This window comes from Girardinichthys multiradiatus, chromosome 4, assembly GCF_021462225.1.
Source record: "Girardinichthys multiradiatus isolate DD_20200921_A chromosome 4, DD_fGirMul_XY1, whole genome shotgun sequence".
NCBI classification, from domain to species: Eukaryota; Metazoa; Chordata; class Actinopteri; order Cyprinodontiformes; family Goodeidae; genus Girardinichthys; species Girardinichthys multiradiatus.
In genome coordinates, this window is record NC_061797.1 from 10730021 (window position 1) to 10746430 (window position 16410).

General features: G+C 37.7%; 1 protein-coding gene across 3 annotated transcripts in view; it reads right to left on the reverse strand.

Moving 5' to 3' along the window:
- LOC124867218 (solute carrier organic anion transporter family member 3A1-like) overlaps positions 1–16410 on the reverse strand; it is a 78034-nt gene that overhangs the window by 21931 nt on the left and 39693 nt on the right. For 2 of the 3 annotated variants that reach the window (XM_047363540.1, XM_047363539.1), the window contains exon 10: positions 16001–16282. In XM_047363540.1, coding sequence (XP_047219496.1) covers positions 16001–16282 — 282 coding nt within the window. Of the gene's footprint in view, positions 1–8734; positions 16283–16410 lie in introns of those variants that run through there. The other variant, XM_047363538.1, reaches the window with a different exon arrangement.

A 16410-nucleotide genomic window follows, 5' to 3' on the forward strand; every position in this document is an offset into this window, starting at 1 on the left:
AATCTTCCACTGCTGTCAAGAATCCATTGTGTATCCAGAGAAGAACGTCCCATCTGGACAAGTCTTCACGTCGAAAAAATTGATCAATTACGTTGAGAGACCAGCTGACCAAATCCATAATTTACAAGTTTGGAGGATATTCAAAGTGAGGCTCGGAGAAAAATACAGACAAAAGCAGAAGCAGGGATCAGCAGGGATCCATGGAAAAAAGTTTCCTCCTTGTTTGTTCCAGTTGACTGCCATGGAGGAGAAGGTGACCGTTTAGAGTGTTTGCGGAAGCGCAACACCTTCCACTCACAACTTCATCCTTCCTTTAAGGGAGCCCACTTACCTGCACCCCTTCTCCCAGAGGATTCGCCACCAAGTAAACTTGTTTTGTTTCCTACTTCTGACATTTTTGGACTTTAGTATGGGCACGGTGAGGTATATAGATAGAGGTGGCCGAGAATCACTATTAGTTAATGTATTAACTTGTTGCATGCAATATTGATTGAAGTTTATGCTGAACTGTTTTGATTGCTATTTGAATACTGTTGGAGTCTGAAACGGAGCTGCGTAGCAAAGTTTGAATCTCGGTGCATTCACCATGTTTTGATCAACTGAGTGCTGACACAGTTGGAGTTGAATGTGGACTTTAAAGTAGACTGAGGCTGCAAACTTAGCCTCGTGTTCATCTCCATTCTTCCACTGATTATGGCCTTTGTGTTTTTATACTGGGTTCTTGTCTCAGAGTTTTATTAGCCAGCTATCAGTGGTTAGTGGCTTAGGGGACAGCTGGTAGGTGCTTTACATTGCCATCAAGACGCATCCAAGGACCAAAAAGAAGACGTCACCGTTATTAATTAAGCAAATTTTTTCCAAGTCAATCCAAATTGTTGTCTCATTCCCACTCAGTACTCAGTAAGAATAAGTACGCATTCTTATTTTTAATTGCTAATTTACCACTTTTGTAGAACAATGCATGCCTGATGAGGTGAAGGTTGCTGGACGAGGAGAGTGGATTGTAATCGTGGACTATCGGTTTAATAAATTTTCACATAAATAAAGAGACGGCATTTGTGTTTATTTCGTGTAAGTGTTTATCTGTCAAAATAAGGTTAGTGTTCCTTACCATTCGGTAAAACCGTTGATAACACAGGGACATTTAGCATGGTTTTGGTTATTAATGACCAATTATTAATGATAACTGACTAATTGTAGGTATTACGTGCTGCGAGCCCAACAATAACATCAGCAGAGTGTAGCTCTGATCTCTATTTGCATGGAATGATTTTGGGTTGGAATGTAAAACAAAGAGACAGGCCAGATGTGGCATCTAGACAGAGAAAAACACAGACAGAACATAAGGTTAAAAGCTGAAATAACAGCAAATAATGCTGTTACACTGCAAGTAGTTAGTGTAGAAAAGAAAACATTACTCTGGCTTTGCTGTACAGCAAACAAAGCTGATTTTTTATTTTTATTTTCAGGCTATCACGACGTTTCTCAAAATGCCAGTCCTTCAGTCAGTCACCCTACTACATCCATCAGTCCTCTTATATACACTCCAGACCCCACCCTAATTCAAAACAGCCAATCATCTCCGTCTTCCAGAGCGGGAAAAGAAACAAAGAAGTTAATTTTCACATAGATATTGAAGACATTAACAAGTCCTTATTAATAATAAAACATTTAGCAAACATGGTATGTGTACAGATACATATTTTACAATTCAATTCATTTTTTTAAATTACTTTGACTTTCTACACAATTTCAACCAATCAAACTCCTGCTCTTATCAACTCACTTCCTATATAAGAGCTGGGTTTGAGGCAGGCCTCCACTTTAGCTGAACTCTGGATTGCTGCCACAGAAGACACACCCACATGGTAAACAAACAATTCAATATTATATGAATACACAATGTTTGCAATCAATCCCACACTCTGGAACTAATGTAAAAAGGTTAAAGAAGAACTTAGTGCTTCTTAACAAATGCAAAATTGGAGAGTAGTATGAGAATGTAGCAGAGAGAGTAAAAGTGGTCATTATGTCCTCTAGCAGCCTAAGCCTATAGCAGCATAACTAGAGATTGCTCAGGATAACCTAAGCCACTTTAACTATAAGCCTACATTATCTAATGCGCCACGCAATGAGGAAGTAACACTATGAATAAGAGAATCAATTCATGAAAAGGAAGAAGCATAATTGGTGCCATCCATTGTGTTATTCTCTGATAATGAGGAAAATAAAAATGGAACAGATTCTTTAAAGGTTGTTAACAATGATAATGATCTATAATGAAATTTTCTTTCAGGTTTGGAGTACTCAGATAATTTAAACTCAAAGGTTATTCAAAAAATGGTCAGACAGGACAGGGTTATGAGGATATACTGTTGTTTCTTTACACTCAATGCCATATGTCAGCACAAGGTCCAGAGAATTAAGACAAAAGTGGGTAGGTTTGCTAATGTTTTGAGCAAAGCCAGTTGAGTCTAAGATAGCATTAAAGGCTATATTTAGGCCATCACTTTCAGTGTTAACATGAATATTAAAATCTCTCACTATAATGACCTTCTCTATATTTAACACTAAATCAGATAAAAGGTCTGAAAACTGATCTAAAAATTGAGAGTAAGGGCCTGGTGGACGGTACAAAACAACAAACAGAAGTGGTTTTAGGCCTTTGCAATTTGGATGAGAAAAACTAAGGATCAAATTAAATTAAAAGAGTTGTAGCTATTATTTGGTCTGGGACTAATCAATAAATTGGACTGAAAGGTAGTTGCTAATCCCCCTCCTCGCCCAGTATTTCGATGTGTATGAAAAATTTTATTACTAGAATGAGCTGACTCATTATACTAACATAATCCTCCTGCTGCAGGCAAGTTTCTATGAGACAAAATAAATCAATCTGATTGTCAGAAATCAAGTCATTAACTAACAAAGTCTCAAAGAGAGAGATCTTATGTTCAGTAAGCCCCATTTAATTGTTTTTCTTTTTATAATGAGTTGTGTTTATTTTTACAAGATTTTCATGGTTTGCTCCTTTTAGATTATTTTTAATCTATTCAGTTTTGGGGAAGACACTGTCTTAATAGGGTAATTAAGACCCTTTTAAAATGTCTTAAAATTGATCCTTAAATAAATAGGCTACCAGTGAAAGAGGCTAACACCTGAGTGATGTTCTCTGTTTCTGTTAAAAACCAAACTGCTGTATTTTAAACTAGTTTAAGGCAAACTCCTGTCAAAAGAGTGTTTACTTCAGTTGATTTTTATAGTGCCAATTCCAACAAATGTTGCCTCAAGGCACTTTAAAAGACAAAACATAAACAATTGAATACAATCATATAGTTAAGTGAGTCCAGTTAACTGAGTTTTAAAACATTCCAGTGAAGTTCAGTTTATTATTTCAAGAGGTAAAATGTTTTCTGTCGCATTGATTCTCTGACTTTGCAGCAGGAGAGAAACAAAATAATACATATGTAACCTTGATTAATTCACTCCATTAATATTTTGTAGCCTAAATTTTCATACAACCTGAGAGAGAGGAGAAGCTACGAAACAATGACTGGTGGCAATGGTGTTTTATTTCCAAGCTTCATCTTCTGTGTGAACTGAGGCAGTAGACTAGCTCTGCCTGGGGAACTGTTGGGACCATTTCTGGTGTTGTTAGCAGCCCTCTATGAATATCTTGTTCATCGAGCTGAAGAGTTGGCAGTCACGTCAACACCATGTGTCTGATTCTCCAACTTTTAAGCACAGTAATGACGAAGATTACCTCCGAAGTGAGTGTGGTAGAAACAGATTTCTTAGATCGCCATCTGGTTCTCAACTGACATAGGCTGCTAGGGACAGACACCCCAAACATAGACAGAGCTGTAATGCCCTTTAATGAACACTTCTATGGTCAGGGAAAGGTATAGTAACAAGGACTGAGAGAAAAGTGTCTGATACTACCGATGAGACCTGACCACACCCCACACTATGCACCCATACGTTATGTGCTTGCTGAAAACATTGCTGCAAAAGTCCATTTGGACACAGGCTCAGCCATTTCTCTGGTTAGTAGGGCTTTCAGATCGTCTATTCCCTGTCTGCATACAAAGCCCACGCTGTGTGCTCTTTCTTACCCTGTAGGTTTTACTGGTGACTGTTTAGCTAACCTGGGAATACTTCCTATTAGTGTATGATTGGGCAAAAATCTATTCACTCACTTGGTTCAGGATTTTAGAGATGTCACATATCCAGTTGTTCTAGGTTGGGACTTTCTGCTGTCACACCATGCAGTTTTGGATCTGAGACGAGGTGTTTTTAAAGTAGGAAATCACTTTACCATACCCTATTTTATCCACCAGTGAGGTAGCTTATTTTGATTTTATTGTTGTCCTTCTGTCTCATATAGTAATCTCTGCTAGGTCACAGCTGACCGTTATAGCTAAGGTTCAACCCACTATTGAAATACTTGATCTTGAAACTGACTGCACAGGTGTTTTACAGCCCTGTCCACCAAGTTATCATGGTTTGTTAGCAGTAAACATGTTTGCTTAGGTACAGACAGGGTTGACATATGTCAGAGTAATGAATCCAATTACAGTTGACATCCAAGGGCCTTCTGACACCAGACTAGGTGATTTTTATCCCCTAGGGAATAATAGTGATACATGACTATTATGTAGTGGAGACTACTATAGCAGCAGTTTTAAACAACAAACAATTCTCCTTCTACACCATGCTTACCTGACGTTGATCTTCATCACTTAGGACTCAAGGATGACCAATGGAGACAACTTGAGGGATTGTTACTAACTTACAGTGACATGTTCACTGTTCACGACTAAGACTATGGACAAACAGATATGGTCAGACATAAGATCCAGACAGGCGATGCTCCTTCCATTAAGCAGAGCACAGAGAACTTTACCCAACTATCAGAGCAGAGATAGAGAGATAGGTGCAGCACAAATCATTATAGAGAGCTGCAGCCCATAGTCTTCCCCTGTTGTTCCTGTGACAAAGATGGAGGCTACAGATTTTGTATAGACATTGGAAGTTGTTAGTGTTTGGACTGTGTAATGGACTGGTGAGTGTGGGGATGCTATACTGTCACTAAAACTTGCCCTTGCTATTCCACCAATTGTGACGCATACCTTCTCTATAAAAGGTCGAAGGGGACCTATTATGCAAAATTCACTTTTAGATCATTTATATACTTCCATTTGGGTCTCTAATGCTTCTACAAACGCAAAAAAAAATACATTCAGCTGTTTTTTGGCTATAAATGAATGTTTAATTTTTTCTAGAAAACGCACGGTTTCAAAAGCTGTGTAATTGTGACGACACAATTACACTGGCACCTAGCAGTGTTACCTGAGTCCCGTCCCTGATTAGCAACTGAAGTGGAGCTCCACCCACTTGATTTTCAGTAGAGGATCACGTCTCACCGGCTGGTTTTACCTTAGACACGACTTACCATGGCTCCCCTCAAAGGCATATGTTCTGTTGTTGGCTGCAAAGACCCACATGTCCATGCACGTTCTCCTGCTTTCGCATAACGGAGATTTGTAGCTTCATTTTATTTTTGAGGGCACTGTTCCAGTCACATTGCCGAAGACTACTAGTTTGCACAAATCACTTCACCACGGACTGCTTTGAGAACTCATATTAGTTCAGATTTGCTTAATATTGGTCGTAAATCTTCAGATGACAGAAATGTAAGTACTTATTGTTGTATCTTATAAGTTTCAGTTTCATTTTCACGTGTATGAAGTGGTGGTTGGGGGTGTGCCGGATACGGCTAATTTGCTTAAAAGTGAGAGCCCTAAAACAGCTAATTTTGAAAAGAGCTCAAAAAAGGGGGAACTGGAGAGGTGAAATCTCATTATCTGAAAATGATTTTGTGCTAAAAATGTAATTAACATGTTTTGTATAGCCCATAGACCAATCCCAAATGTTTAAAAGGAAGTATAATAGGTCACCTTTAATAGCAAGTGGACTGAACATATGTAGCACTTTTCCAATCATGCTGACCACTCAGAGCACTTTACACCAGAGCCACATTTGCCCACACACATTTTAGCAGCTGTTTTTCTGTGATCGCTGATGATGAGCTCCTGCTAAATTTAAATAAAGCAGATTTAGAACATGATCCTATTGCCAGATGCAGCAGATGAACCTGAGTTGGATTTGTTTATCATACTATCATACATTGATAAGGTAAACAACATGCCAGCACTGAATGGATGTTTAGGTGCCCCAAAACTGAGGCTCACGATAAAACTGTTCCAATATTTTCATCGTCACCACAGCAGGTAAGCCCTCTCGCTTGCTAAAAACCTTTGAAGATGTTTTGCTGGCAGCTCTGAGGGCCCATAGCTTTGACTGATCTTCATGAAAATCAGTGGTCATTTGAGTGTAGAGCGTACACTCTCTAGTCACGAGTCAAAAAAGGACTCAGTAATGAGTAGTTCTACCACTCTTGTTGATCAAACAGACATTTAGGCTTGCTTGACGTTAGCGTTTCCTAGACGTTAGTGGGAACCTTGCTCTATGGCTTCTCAAAGGGATTCCACTGTCGGGAACTGATGTCTATTTTTGTAAACTTCCCTTGGCATTCATCTCCAAATGTTCTGAATCGGATTTAGATCAGTGGCAATACAACATATGGTCCAAAATAGTGATGTTATTCTCCTGGAAGAAGTACTATATCAGGAGGGCATTGTGAACTGCAGCACTGTAGTGTTGAAAAAACTAGTCATTACCACACAGACGAGGGTCCTCAGTCATGAGGGATGCCTGCTGCAACATCTCCACATAGCCAGCTGCTGTTTGACACCCTAAAGCTCATTGTTCCACTGGAGCTTCAGGAGCTAGGAGCTTCGAACATTTTGTAAGTTCCTGCCACTTAGAAAACATCTCCTTGTCATGCCAGTAACATTGGAAGCCATTAGGACTTACATTTTCTTTGTCAAAGGATAAAACGTTCAGGCACCTTTCAATGTCCCATGTTTGGTGCTCCCTTGCAAAGTCCAAACGGTCCATTTTGTGGCCTTGAAGGAGATGTGGTCTTTGAAGACATTTTTTTGTTTTTGAAGCCTTTCCCTTGCAGATGCAATCTGATGGCTACTGGGCTGCAGTCAGCACCAGTGATTCCCCTAATTAGGGACAATGAGGATCGTCCCGTGTCTTGACAGAGTCAGTCGCATCCTGCTTGGCGCCTGTGCTTTATGTTGGGTCTAGCACCAATCTTTTCTGTTCCATAAACCTCAGGATCTTTTAGGAAATTCAAAATGACCGTCTAAATGCAGCTAAACAATCCTACCAGGTTCAAAGAGAGTGAGCTTTTTTGCCTTTCCCATCAGGCGGTCCTAACACTGTGAATATTTGACAGAAAATGACATGGAATCAAAATATTTCCAAGGATTATGGCTTTTAAAGCCTGTGGTCTTAAACTTCTTAAACATGTTTGAGTTCAAATGTCATTGTCAATAAGTTGTCGGCTCAAACTTGTTTGTCTCTTGCTCACATTCCTTCTTTTAACATTGTGAAGCTCTACTTAGAACCTTCTTAAGATCCAACAGTGCAAAATGCTAAATCTGGCAATGTTTTAACTGGTATTAAGATTTTGATTTAGGAGTATATCTCAGCCGAAGCTCAGCTGTGCGTGGCTGTCACTCTGACTGCAAACCTGACTGCAGTGCTGCAAACATTAATCGCTGTCAAAAAGAAGCATCCTGATGACCTTTATTGATGCGCAAGTTAGAACTCATTTACAGAAGTACTGTGGATCATGTTATACTGAAAGTGTAAAATCTAGGTTAATATCTCAAGAGCTTTTACATATAACTCTTTTTTTTTTAACAACTGTCAGTAATTTTTCAGAAGCATCACAAAATCATGAAATGTTTGAGACATTTGGGTTATTGTTCTATTGGTAAGATGAAATTGATTACATTAACCATATGGTTAGATACTTGTTAGGGGTAAAGAATGTGTTTGCCTTGTAATACATGGAATTATAAAACATGAAACTCAAATTCAAAAAATATTCAAATTAAAATTTGGAAAAAAAGAATGAAACACATTTGATATGGTGCTAGGTTAAAGCAGCTTATTTAAGGCAGACATGCCTGTGTAATTTTCCCCACTCATTTATTTCTTAGCATCTCAAGTATTACCTCAGTTAGTAGTTACTGTCTTGCTAAGTTCAGCTTATTTGTTTGTTGTTTGAAAAGCAATGACGTCGGTCAAGTTTAAACTCAAGTGTCTTATAAAGTTAGAGTGCTCATTGCCTTTTACTGTCAGAGATTTCAGCGGCTTAGAGTTGCAACTAACAGTTGTAAGCATGAAGCGCCCTTTGTTTGCTTTTAAGTTGTAAGCAAATTTAACCAACAGGATTTGCTTATCCCTCCTTCCAGACCTTCAACCTTATCCAGAAATCAGATCCAGACCTTTAAACGTACATAAAGTTTGAGAACCCATTTTATAAAGTTTGTGTTTTGACAGTGACAAAATCTGAAAAAGTTCAAGGGGATGTGAACACTTTGTCAAGACAATGTCGATTCCAGATAAATGCATGTTAACTATTCTCTGGGACATGATGCTAGATGATTATGGGCAAAAATTATCTCTTCGAGGAAGCATTTTTGACAACCTAATAAGGTTACTGAGACTGGGTCAATATACAAACTTAGATATAAAAAAAAACAATTGATCACAACTGTGTTTTGAATAATTGAGCAGAAAACCCTCAGAATTGAAAACAAAAATAGCATATTTAATATATTTACAATAAACATACAATCATGGTTTCATCTCCAAGAATTACACAAAACTTAAAGCCTTTTAATACAAACTCCTAAAATTCAAAGAAAAGAAAATAAATTTTGAGAAGCAAAAGGGCACATTTCAATTCTTAAGAGCGCCTTTGAAAATAGAAGTTATATTATTTCTTTTTAGTGTCCTTTTTCTTCATAAAGGTCTCCTTCAAAGAGCCTGAAATTCACACACTGAATTCCACCTACAATATAAGCTTATATACCAGTCTAAACCATTACTAACACCCGTTAGCACAAGGTTTCACTTAAAGGCAACATGCTAAGGCTCAAACAAAAGGATAATATATGAAGAGTTTTCTGATAACCAAAATAGATCCAGATAATGACCATATTTACAGAACATATATTTATTTCTAAAATATCTTGTGAAATACTTTAGGAATGATGCTTTTGCACAAACGTGTCATATTTTGGCAGTAAACTCTTCATATGTAGATAATCCATTCACTAAAGTTCCTCTATTAAAGTCAATCACAAAGCAAGGCCATCAAAGAAGGAATAATGAGAAAATAGAATTTAAAAAACATATAGGCTCTCAAGTTCGTTTCTCATCACAAGGCAAAACATTTCAAGCACATTTAGGTCCCCTAAAGAAACAGTCCTGTTGCCACAGGTGAAAACAAGGTCAAGCAAGTGATGTCTCACTTGCCAACTCATTGGATATACCTAAAATACATTGTCTTGTTTTTTCTCCGTTGCTCTTTTGCAAATGTTACAGTGCACAGGTTGATATGGCACAACTGGCTCTTGTCAGAAACATGAGGGCACAGTTGCAGGGATGCACTCTGTGACGTTTTGCTGTTTTCTCTCAATAGTATTAATTGTTCAATGTCAAGCAGTGGCTCAACATTAGAGACTCTTAGTACAAGCAAAGTGTTGTTTCTTTGAACAAAGCAACACACATTTGTCAACTTTGCCACAGATGGAAAGACATTAATCTATATTAGACAAGACCTTTACTAGTAGAAAAGTCCTACATATTAACAGTGACTACATCTTAAATATTACTGTTCTCTAGCTCAATATACAACAGTTTATAATCTTTTGGAAACACTTATGTATGATATGGTTAAAATAAACTGAGGTCATCACAAAGAGGCTACAAAATGCTGAAGGAACTGCGGTACTGCAGCATGTTAAGACTATATTCTCCTCAGGACGTTACACAACACTTCTATGGTGTCACTTTTGGCACTTGCATGGACAGAAGAGTTAGTACAATGACAGACTGGATGATACAGAACTTGAAGACAAAGCCCCCTATATGAGGTTGTTGTCAGTAAGAAACCCTAAAACCTCTCTTTTATGATGTTCAGCATTAAAGACAGCTGTCCTGAATGTCCAGCTGGCTTCAACGTCCGAGTCTGTCTTACCATCTATAATTATCTAGTCAGATATTTTTAAGGATTAACATCTGGAGTTTTTAAATATATTATACCCGCACTTCAAAGGAAAATCTTATTTTTAGGTCTATTGAGAGTTGGTTTTTAACATTGTTATATTACATTTCTTAAAGCTATACCACATCACTTTCACTTGATAAAATAATCTGTTTTTGATGCTTCAGAAGCACCAATATAGCATTTAAATCCTTTACTATTTAAATATTTTATTTAAAGGAGGTACAAATAATCTTTTATGGTTAGTGTGCTATCAAAGTGACCAGCAAAAATAGTTGTTAACACAAGATGTGGCTTGGATATGTTCAGAAAACAAAAGCAGGTTTTTTACAAGTTCAAAGAGGACAGTTTAGAATCTTTGGGATTGTACATACATGCTGTTTTATTTACCTTCATTCTCAATAGAAAACTAACCAGCAATTAACAAATTTAGAGCGCAAGTAGAAGTCAAAGCACCTAGCATGACTCAGGAAAAAAAATTCAGCTGACTGGTACCCTTAGACCTGTTGCATACTTCCCAGTCCATTCGACCACAAAGCCTGTGTATAAATTTCATCACATGTACCCTCGCACTAGGGCCCGGCAGGGGTTTCTAAGGACGTCCCATGCAGCTAAGATTTTTAGAGCAGCATTGGCTGGGAGTGCCGACAGGGACCATCAAATTCTCAAAGGGTGGTGCCAAACACACAACAGACAAAGAAACAACAGGTCAGATGATGAGCAGAGAAAGAAGTTGTGGCATATTGAGGCCTTTAGAGTATGAAGAAAATAAAACATTTTTGTTAAATGCCTGTTTAGAAATTACATGTAGGTGTTGTGGTTTTTTTAAATAGGTAAAACAGAGCCAAGCTAGTTACTTTATGTCATTCCAAATGTTCTAGCTAAACTTGGTAATTGCTTTATTTCTTAGCATAGGGCAATCAATGTACTATCAATCCTTTAGTCTCAAAGCTAGAAGATAAATTCCCTACCAGATCACATAGTATAAATCTTCAAATGGAATGAAGGGAAATAAAGGATTTTTGATGCAAAACATACATAATACTTACGGAGTCAGGTAGAAAACTGCACTATACTGGATTGGGCTGTAATGGTACAGTGTTTACAAATTTATTCGAACCTCTGAAATATATGTGTAAAAAGTCTTAAAATAAAATTATATGGGTTTCTAGGATCTTCTTATCAGTAACCCCTTACCTTCCCTTTTCCCTGGCATGTTGACAGAGGTCAATGCTTTTAGCAACTGGCCACTAGGCTGGATGAGGACCCACATTTATCTTGCCACCACAGTGTGCAGGATGGTAAAGAAGGCCAAAATATCTCCACAGCTCCGTTTCAGAGAGCGGCAGCACAAAGTCCCATGTTCTCAATAACAATAATAATAAATATTTTACCATTAGATATCTACATGCCAACTGCTAGTTTATGGGTTTTCTGTCCTACCTTTAGACTGTTAAGCATAATGGTGGATCTATGATGCTGTGGACCTGTTTCTCTTCCAAAGGTAATATGACCCTTATTAAAGTGTAGGGCATCATATCTCTTAGAAGTTCCAACTGATTTTGAACGACTGTCTAGCGGGTTCTGCCAAATAACTGAAACTTGGGTCATCATTGGGTCTTTCTGCAAGGTAATGATCCAAAACATCTGGCCAAATCAACACAGAAATGGTTTAGCAGACACAAAACTGAACCTTCGCCATAGCCACCACAGTCCCCAGAAATAATCAGACAGACATCTTGTAGGGGGCAGCAGTGGTACAATATTTGTTCAAAATTAAAAGCTGAATTTGTTTTAAGGCTTTTCACAAATCCTTACCAGGGGTTCCAATAAACATAATGTATGCATTAGTTGTAATTACAAGCAAAACAAGATTTAAATAACAGAAAACACTTCAATCACTTTAATGTCAGTGGTTATGGGTCAGCTGAGTTAGAATAAAAAATGGCAGCATTGCAATGCATTATGCATTATAAAGCTCTTTCACAGTCCAAAACACAATTTGAGAAACGTTTGTGTTTAATATGCTGTATGTTCAGCTAAAGAGCTGACTGAAACTGTGAAACTTAGTGACGTCATACTAAATGTTTGTTTTCAGTGTTTAAATGCATGCATTACCAGCATGCTTTTGACCTAACTCTGGCAGAAGACTGTATATGCTAATAGCCATTTTCCTGCACATCAAGAAGTCTCAATGCATTGTTTGTGTTCAACTTTGACTGTATTCTCATAGTGTGAGCTCTGCACCTGGCGCTGCAGGTGTTGGACACCCTCCCCCCTCCCCTCCACCTGTTGTTGCTTACTGAAGCCTAAAGAAAGGTATTCACAAAGTCTCTTGCTTGTTATGTTATTTCTGTTGCTGTTTTAATCCATGCATTACTGCTGCAGGGGGCATCCCCACAAGTAGGATTAGACCACTCAGTTAAACTGCATGTCTTTGTCGGTCCTGTTAGAATTACACTGTTGGTTCAGCTAAACCATATATTTCTTTCTTATACTCCAAAGATTGTTACATAAAGTAAATAAATATCATCACCTTCCTAAAATTATGGCACGAGTCCTTTTTTGCCTAAATCATCTCCTCATGATGCTAGCCACCTCCTGTATAACTGTCTAAATCTTCAGTTGAGGAGGTCATGCAAGTCCATGCCTGTTGTATAATGGCCTATGTCAAAAATGTGACTTAGACAGTTCTACATGCTTTTCAAAATGGCGACCATTTCAGGAAAAACCAAAATCTATTGAGCCACTGAAGCTATTTCCATAATTCAGGGCTCTCTCCTTATTGGTAAGTGATAAGGATTGCCACAATTTAGGCCAGGTATTAAATATTGCATAGATATTTAGTATTTTAATTCTGTCTTTCAGTCAGAATTTTTGTCCACAAAGGAGCTACATTCATGAAGCTAGCATTTAGCAAAGAGTGGAAGAGCTCCAGAACCTGTGGCTCTAACAAGTAATCGTTTTTGTCAACTCTTTTCTTTCTTTTTAAAAATTACTTCATCAACTGTTATTCTATAAATTTTCCACATTATATGATCTAACTGAGAAAGATATGTAGCTTAATAAAATGGTCAAAATGTCAACACTTATCTGCTGTTATTAACCTTTTGGGTGAAATTGTTAATAAATATTTTACCATTAGATATCTACATGCCAACTGCTAGTTTATGGGTTTTCTGTCCTACCTTTAGACTGTTAAGCATAATGGTGGATCTATGATGCTGTGGACCTGTTTCTCTTCCAAAGGTAATATGACCCTTATTAAAGTGTAGGGCATCATAAACTCTTAGAAGTTCCAACTGATTTTGAACGACTGTCTAGCGGGTTCTGCCAAATAACTGAAACTTGGGTCATCATTGGGTCTTTCTGCAAGGTAATGATCCAAAACATCTGGCCAAATCAACACAGAAATGGTTTAGCAGACACAAAACTGAACCTTCGCCATAGCCACCACAGTCCCCAGAAATAATCAGACAGACATCTTGTAGGGGGCAGCAGTGGTACAATATTTGTTCAAAATTAAAAGCTGAATTTGTTTTAAGGCTTTTCACAAATCCTTACCAGGGGTTCCAATAAACATAATGTATGCAAGACATCCCTTTAGATTAGTTGTAATTACAAGCAAAACAAGATTTAAATAACAAAAAACACTTCAATCACTTATATATATTTTGTGACGTTTTTTGTGTTTCCTGAAAAACTTGAAAAAATGACTTAGGCCATTATTTTAGGAAGGTGACAATATGCAACATCACTTGCACTGACAAACATTCTTATTTATAGATGGATGTTTGAAGTTATTCTTTCAATTACTTGTTAAAATCTGGATCCTTTCTGTTGAAGTGGGAAAAAAGAGCTCACTGTTCTCTGGTTTAATGAACAGGAAAATTGGTCTTATCCAGCATGTACCAAGGCATTATCACAAGATGTGATTATTATTCATTCTTGGTTGACATTCATGTATTATAGGCATGTCAGAAAATTCAATAAATATAATTGGTTAAATAGCTTTTTTTCTAGAAATTTGAGAAATCTTTCTTGATTGTAAAAAATGTGAATAATAAACCGCTTGAGGTGGTGTCTCTTTGCGATTTTAAATAACTGTTGGTGTAAAATAAATAAGTTTTTCTAAAAACATTGAAGTATTCATTTCTTTAAAATAATTTTTTTACATTTAAAACTTAAAGCATATTAGAATTATCTGAACCAAATATTTAAATATTTGGCTGCTTTTAATTTGTAAAACTGAGAAAACAGAGTTTTAGAGATTAACGAATGTTGGTGTTTAAAACACTTCTGTTTGGTTCCTAAGTAGTTAAACTTAAAAACTGTAATCTCTTTCATCTCTAGTCTAACCTCACCTGAGAGATAGGTAACAACTGGTGATTACTCAGATCTGAAAGTAGGCGTGTCCCTAACATAACAATGCTGGTCAGACGTTTACATACATTCATCATTGACATGAAAGTTATCTTCATTTTGGGCTTTTTTAAAATCCCTCTTGTTCCAGGGTTAAGGTCAGAACTGTTCCAGAAGCTTAATGTCAGTCTTAATTATCCATTCCGAAACCAGTTTTCACGTGTGTTTGGGATCATTTTAAACTAGAAGATGCTGGATCCCCAGTGTCACTGTCGACAGTGAAGTCAGTTTAACGTCAACATGGACTGAGAGTGTGCAGGCCAAGAGAGATGACCCAGGATCCGATACAAGCCAAATTCCTTCTAGGGAAAGGTTTATGGTGAGAGGAATCAAAGACTGAGGTACTTGACCATATTAAGTATGTTTGGAGGTTTGGCTTTCAACTCTAAGAACATTTTACCAACTGGCAAGAATGGAGGTGGTAGCATCATGCTATGGGTCTGCTGTACTGCCAGGGAGGGTACATAGCATAAACTGGGTGGAATAATGAAGGAGGAGGACTACCTCAGATCTTTTTATCTTCACCACCAATCAACAGATAGTTGGTTTGAACTTGGACACAGTGAGGTGTTCCAACAGAACAATGATCCTAAATACATGTCAGATCTGGTTCTGGAATGAACAAGGTAATCCAACATTAAGTCAATGGAAAATGGACTAAAAGCTAATCTGCTCTACCAATTCGTATAGAATGGGTGGTCAAAAATCCTAGCAGAATTATGCCAGCAGCTTTTTGAAGGTTACAAAAACAATGTAGTTCCTGTGCAATTTGGTAAAATAGATTTAACCAAATATTAGTGGGAGTGTATGTTTATTTTTGAGCCTGGATGCATAATTTTGAACCTCTTTGGATCAGAGAAAATCCATACTAAATTCCAACTTGTGGATCCAGTTCTTGTTTTTGAAAATCATTGAGGTGTTTTTCTTTATAATCGTGACAATTAAATGAGTAAATGCTCAAATTCATCATTATAAACCTCAAATTAACATTCATGGCAATGATGGGTGAAGGCAAACATTTAACCAGTACAACAAGGTCCACCTGTTGAATTACATTTCTTCATTGCTTTGAGAGTGAAAGATGAAAAAATACCACATATGACTAAATGTGTTACTAAGTCAGTTTGTGATTTTGGGTTTTTTGGAAGTTTCGTTTTTTTAACAGATCTAATGTTTTAGATGAACAATGCTCTACATGCTCTACAAGAGTCTGTACATCAGATCAGATGTACATTAACAGCTCCTGCTGGCCCTGTGTAAATCACCACTATAAAACTGACTCCATGTTGTCACTTGTCTCCTGGTCCTCCAGGTTATATATAAACTTTGTCCTGTTACTTGGGTTATGGGTAATCTCCTTACCCAAATTATCCAGAGTCACATTGGAGGCGAAAAGTTCATTAGGCGTGAGGTAACCCTCGTTGTTCTTGATGTATCTCCTGTAGTTGTTTTTCAGGCACTGCCATGTGGTGGCGTATAGGAGAAACGCAGAGGACTTGAGCACGATGGCAATGCTGACATACAGATGCCTGTAGGCCACATTATCGTACAGCATGCAGGCGCCCTTCTCACCACAGACAGAGCTCCAGGACAGACAGGTGGAGTCGATGCCCATTCCAAAAATCAGAGGGGGAGGGATGAAGCCTGGAGCAGAAGGGGGATTGTGCACAGACAGCAGGTCAAAAGGCCAATATGAGCACAGGTTTGAGCTCACGTTCCAGCTGTGTCTGAGCTGACAGACTAATGAAATTCTTAAGGAAGGTGAAAAACAA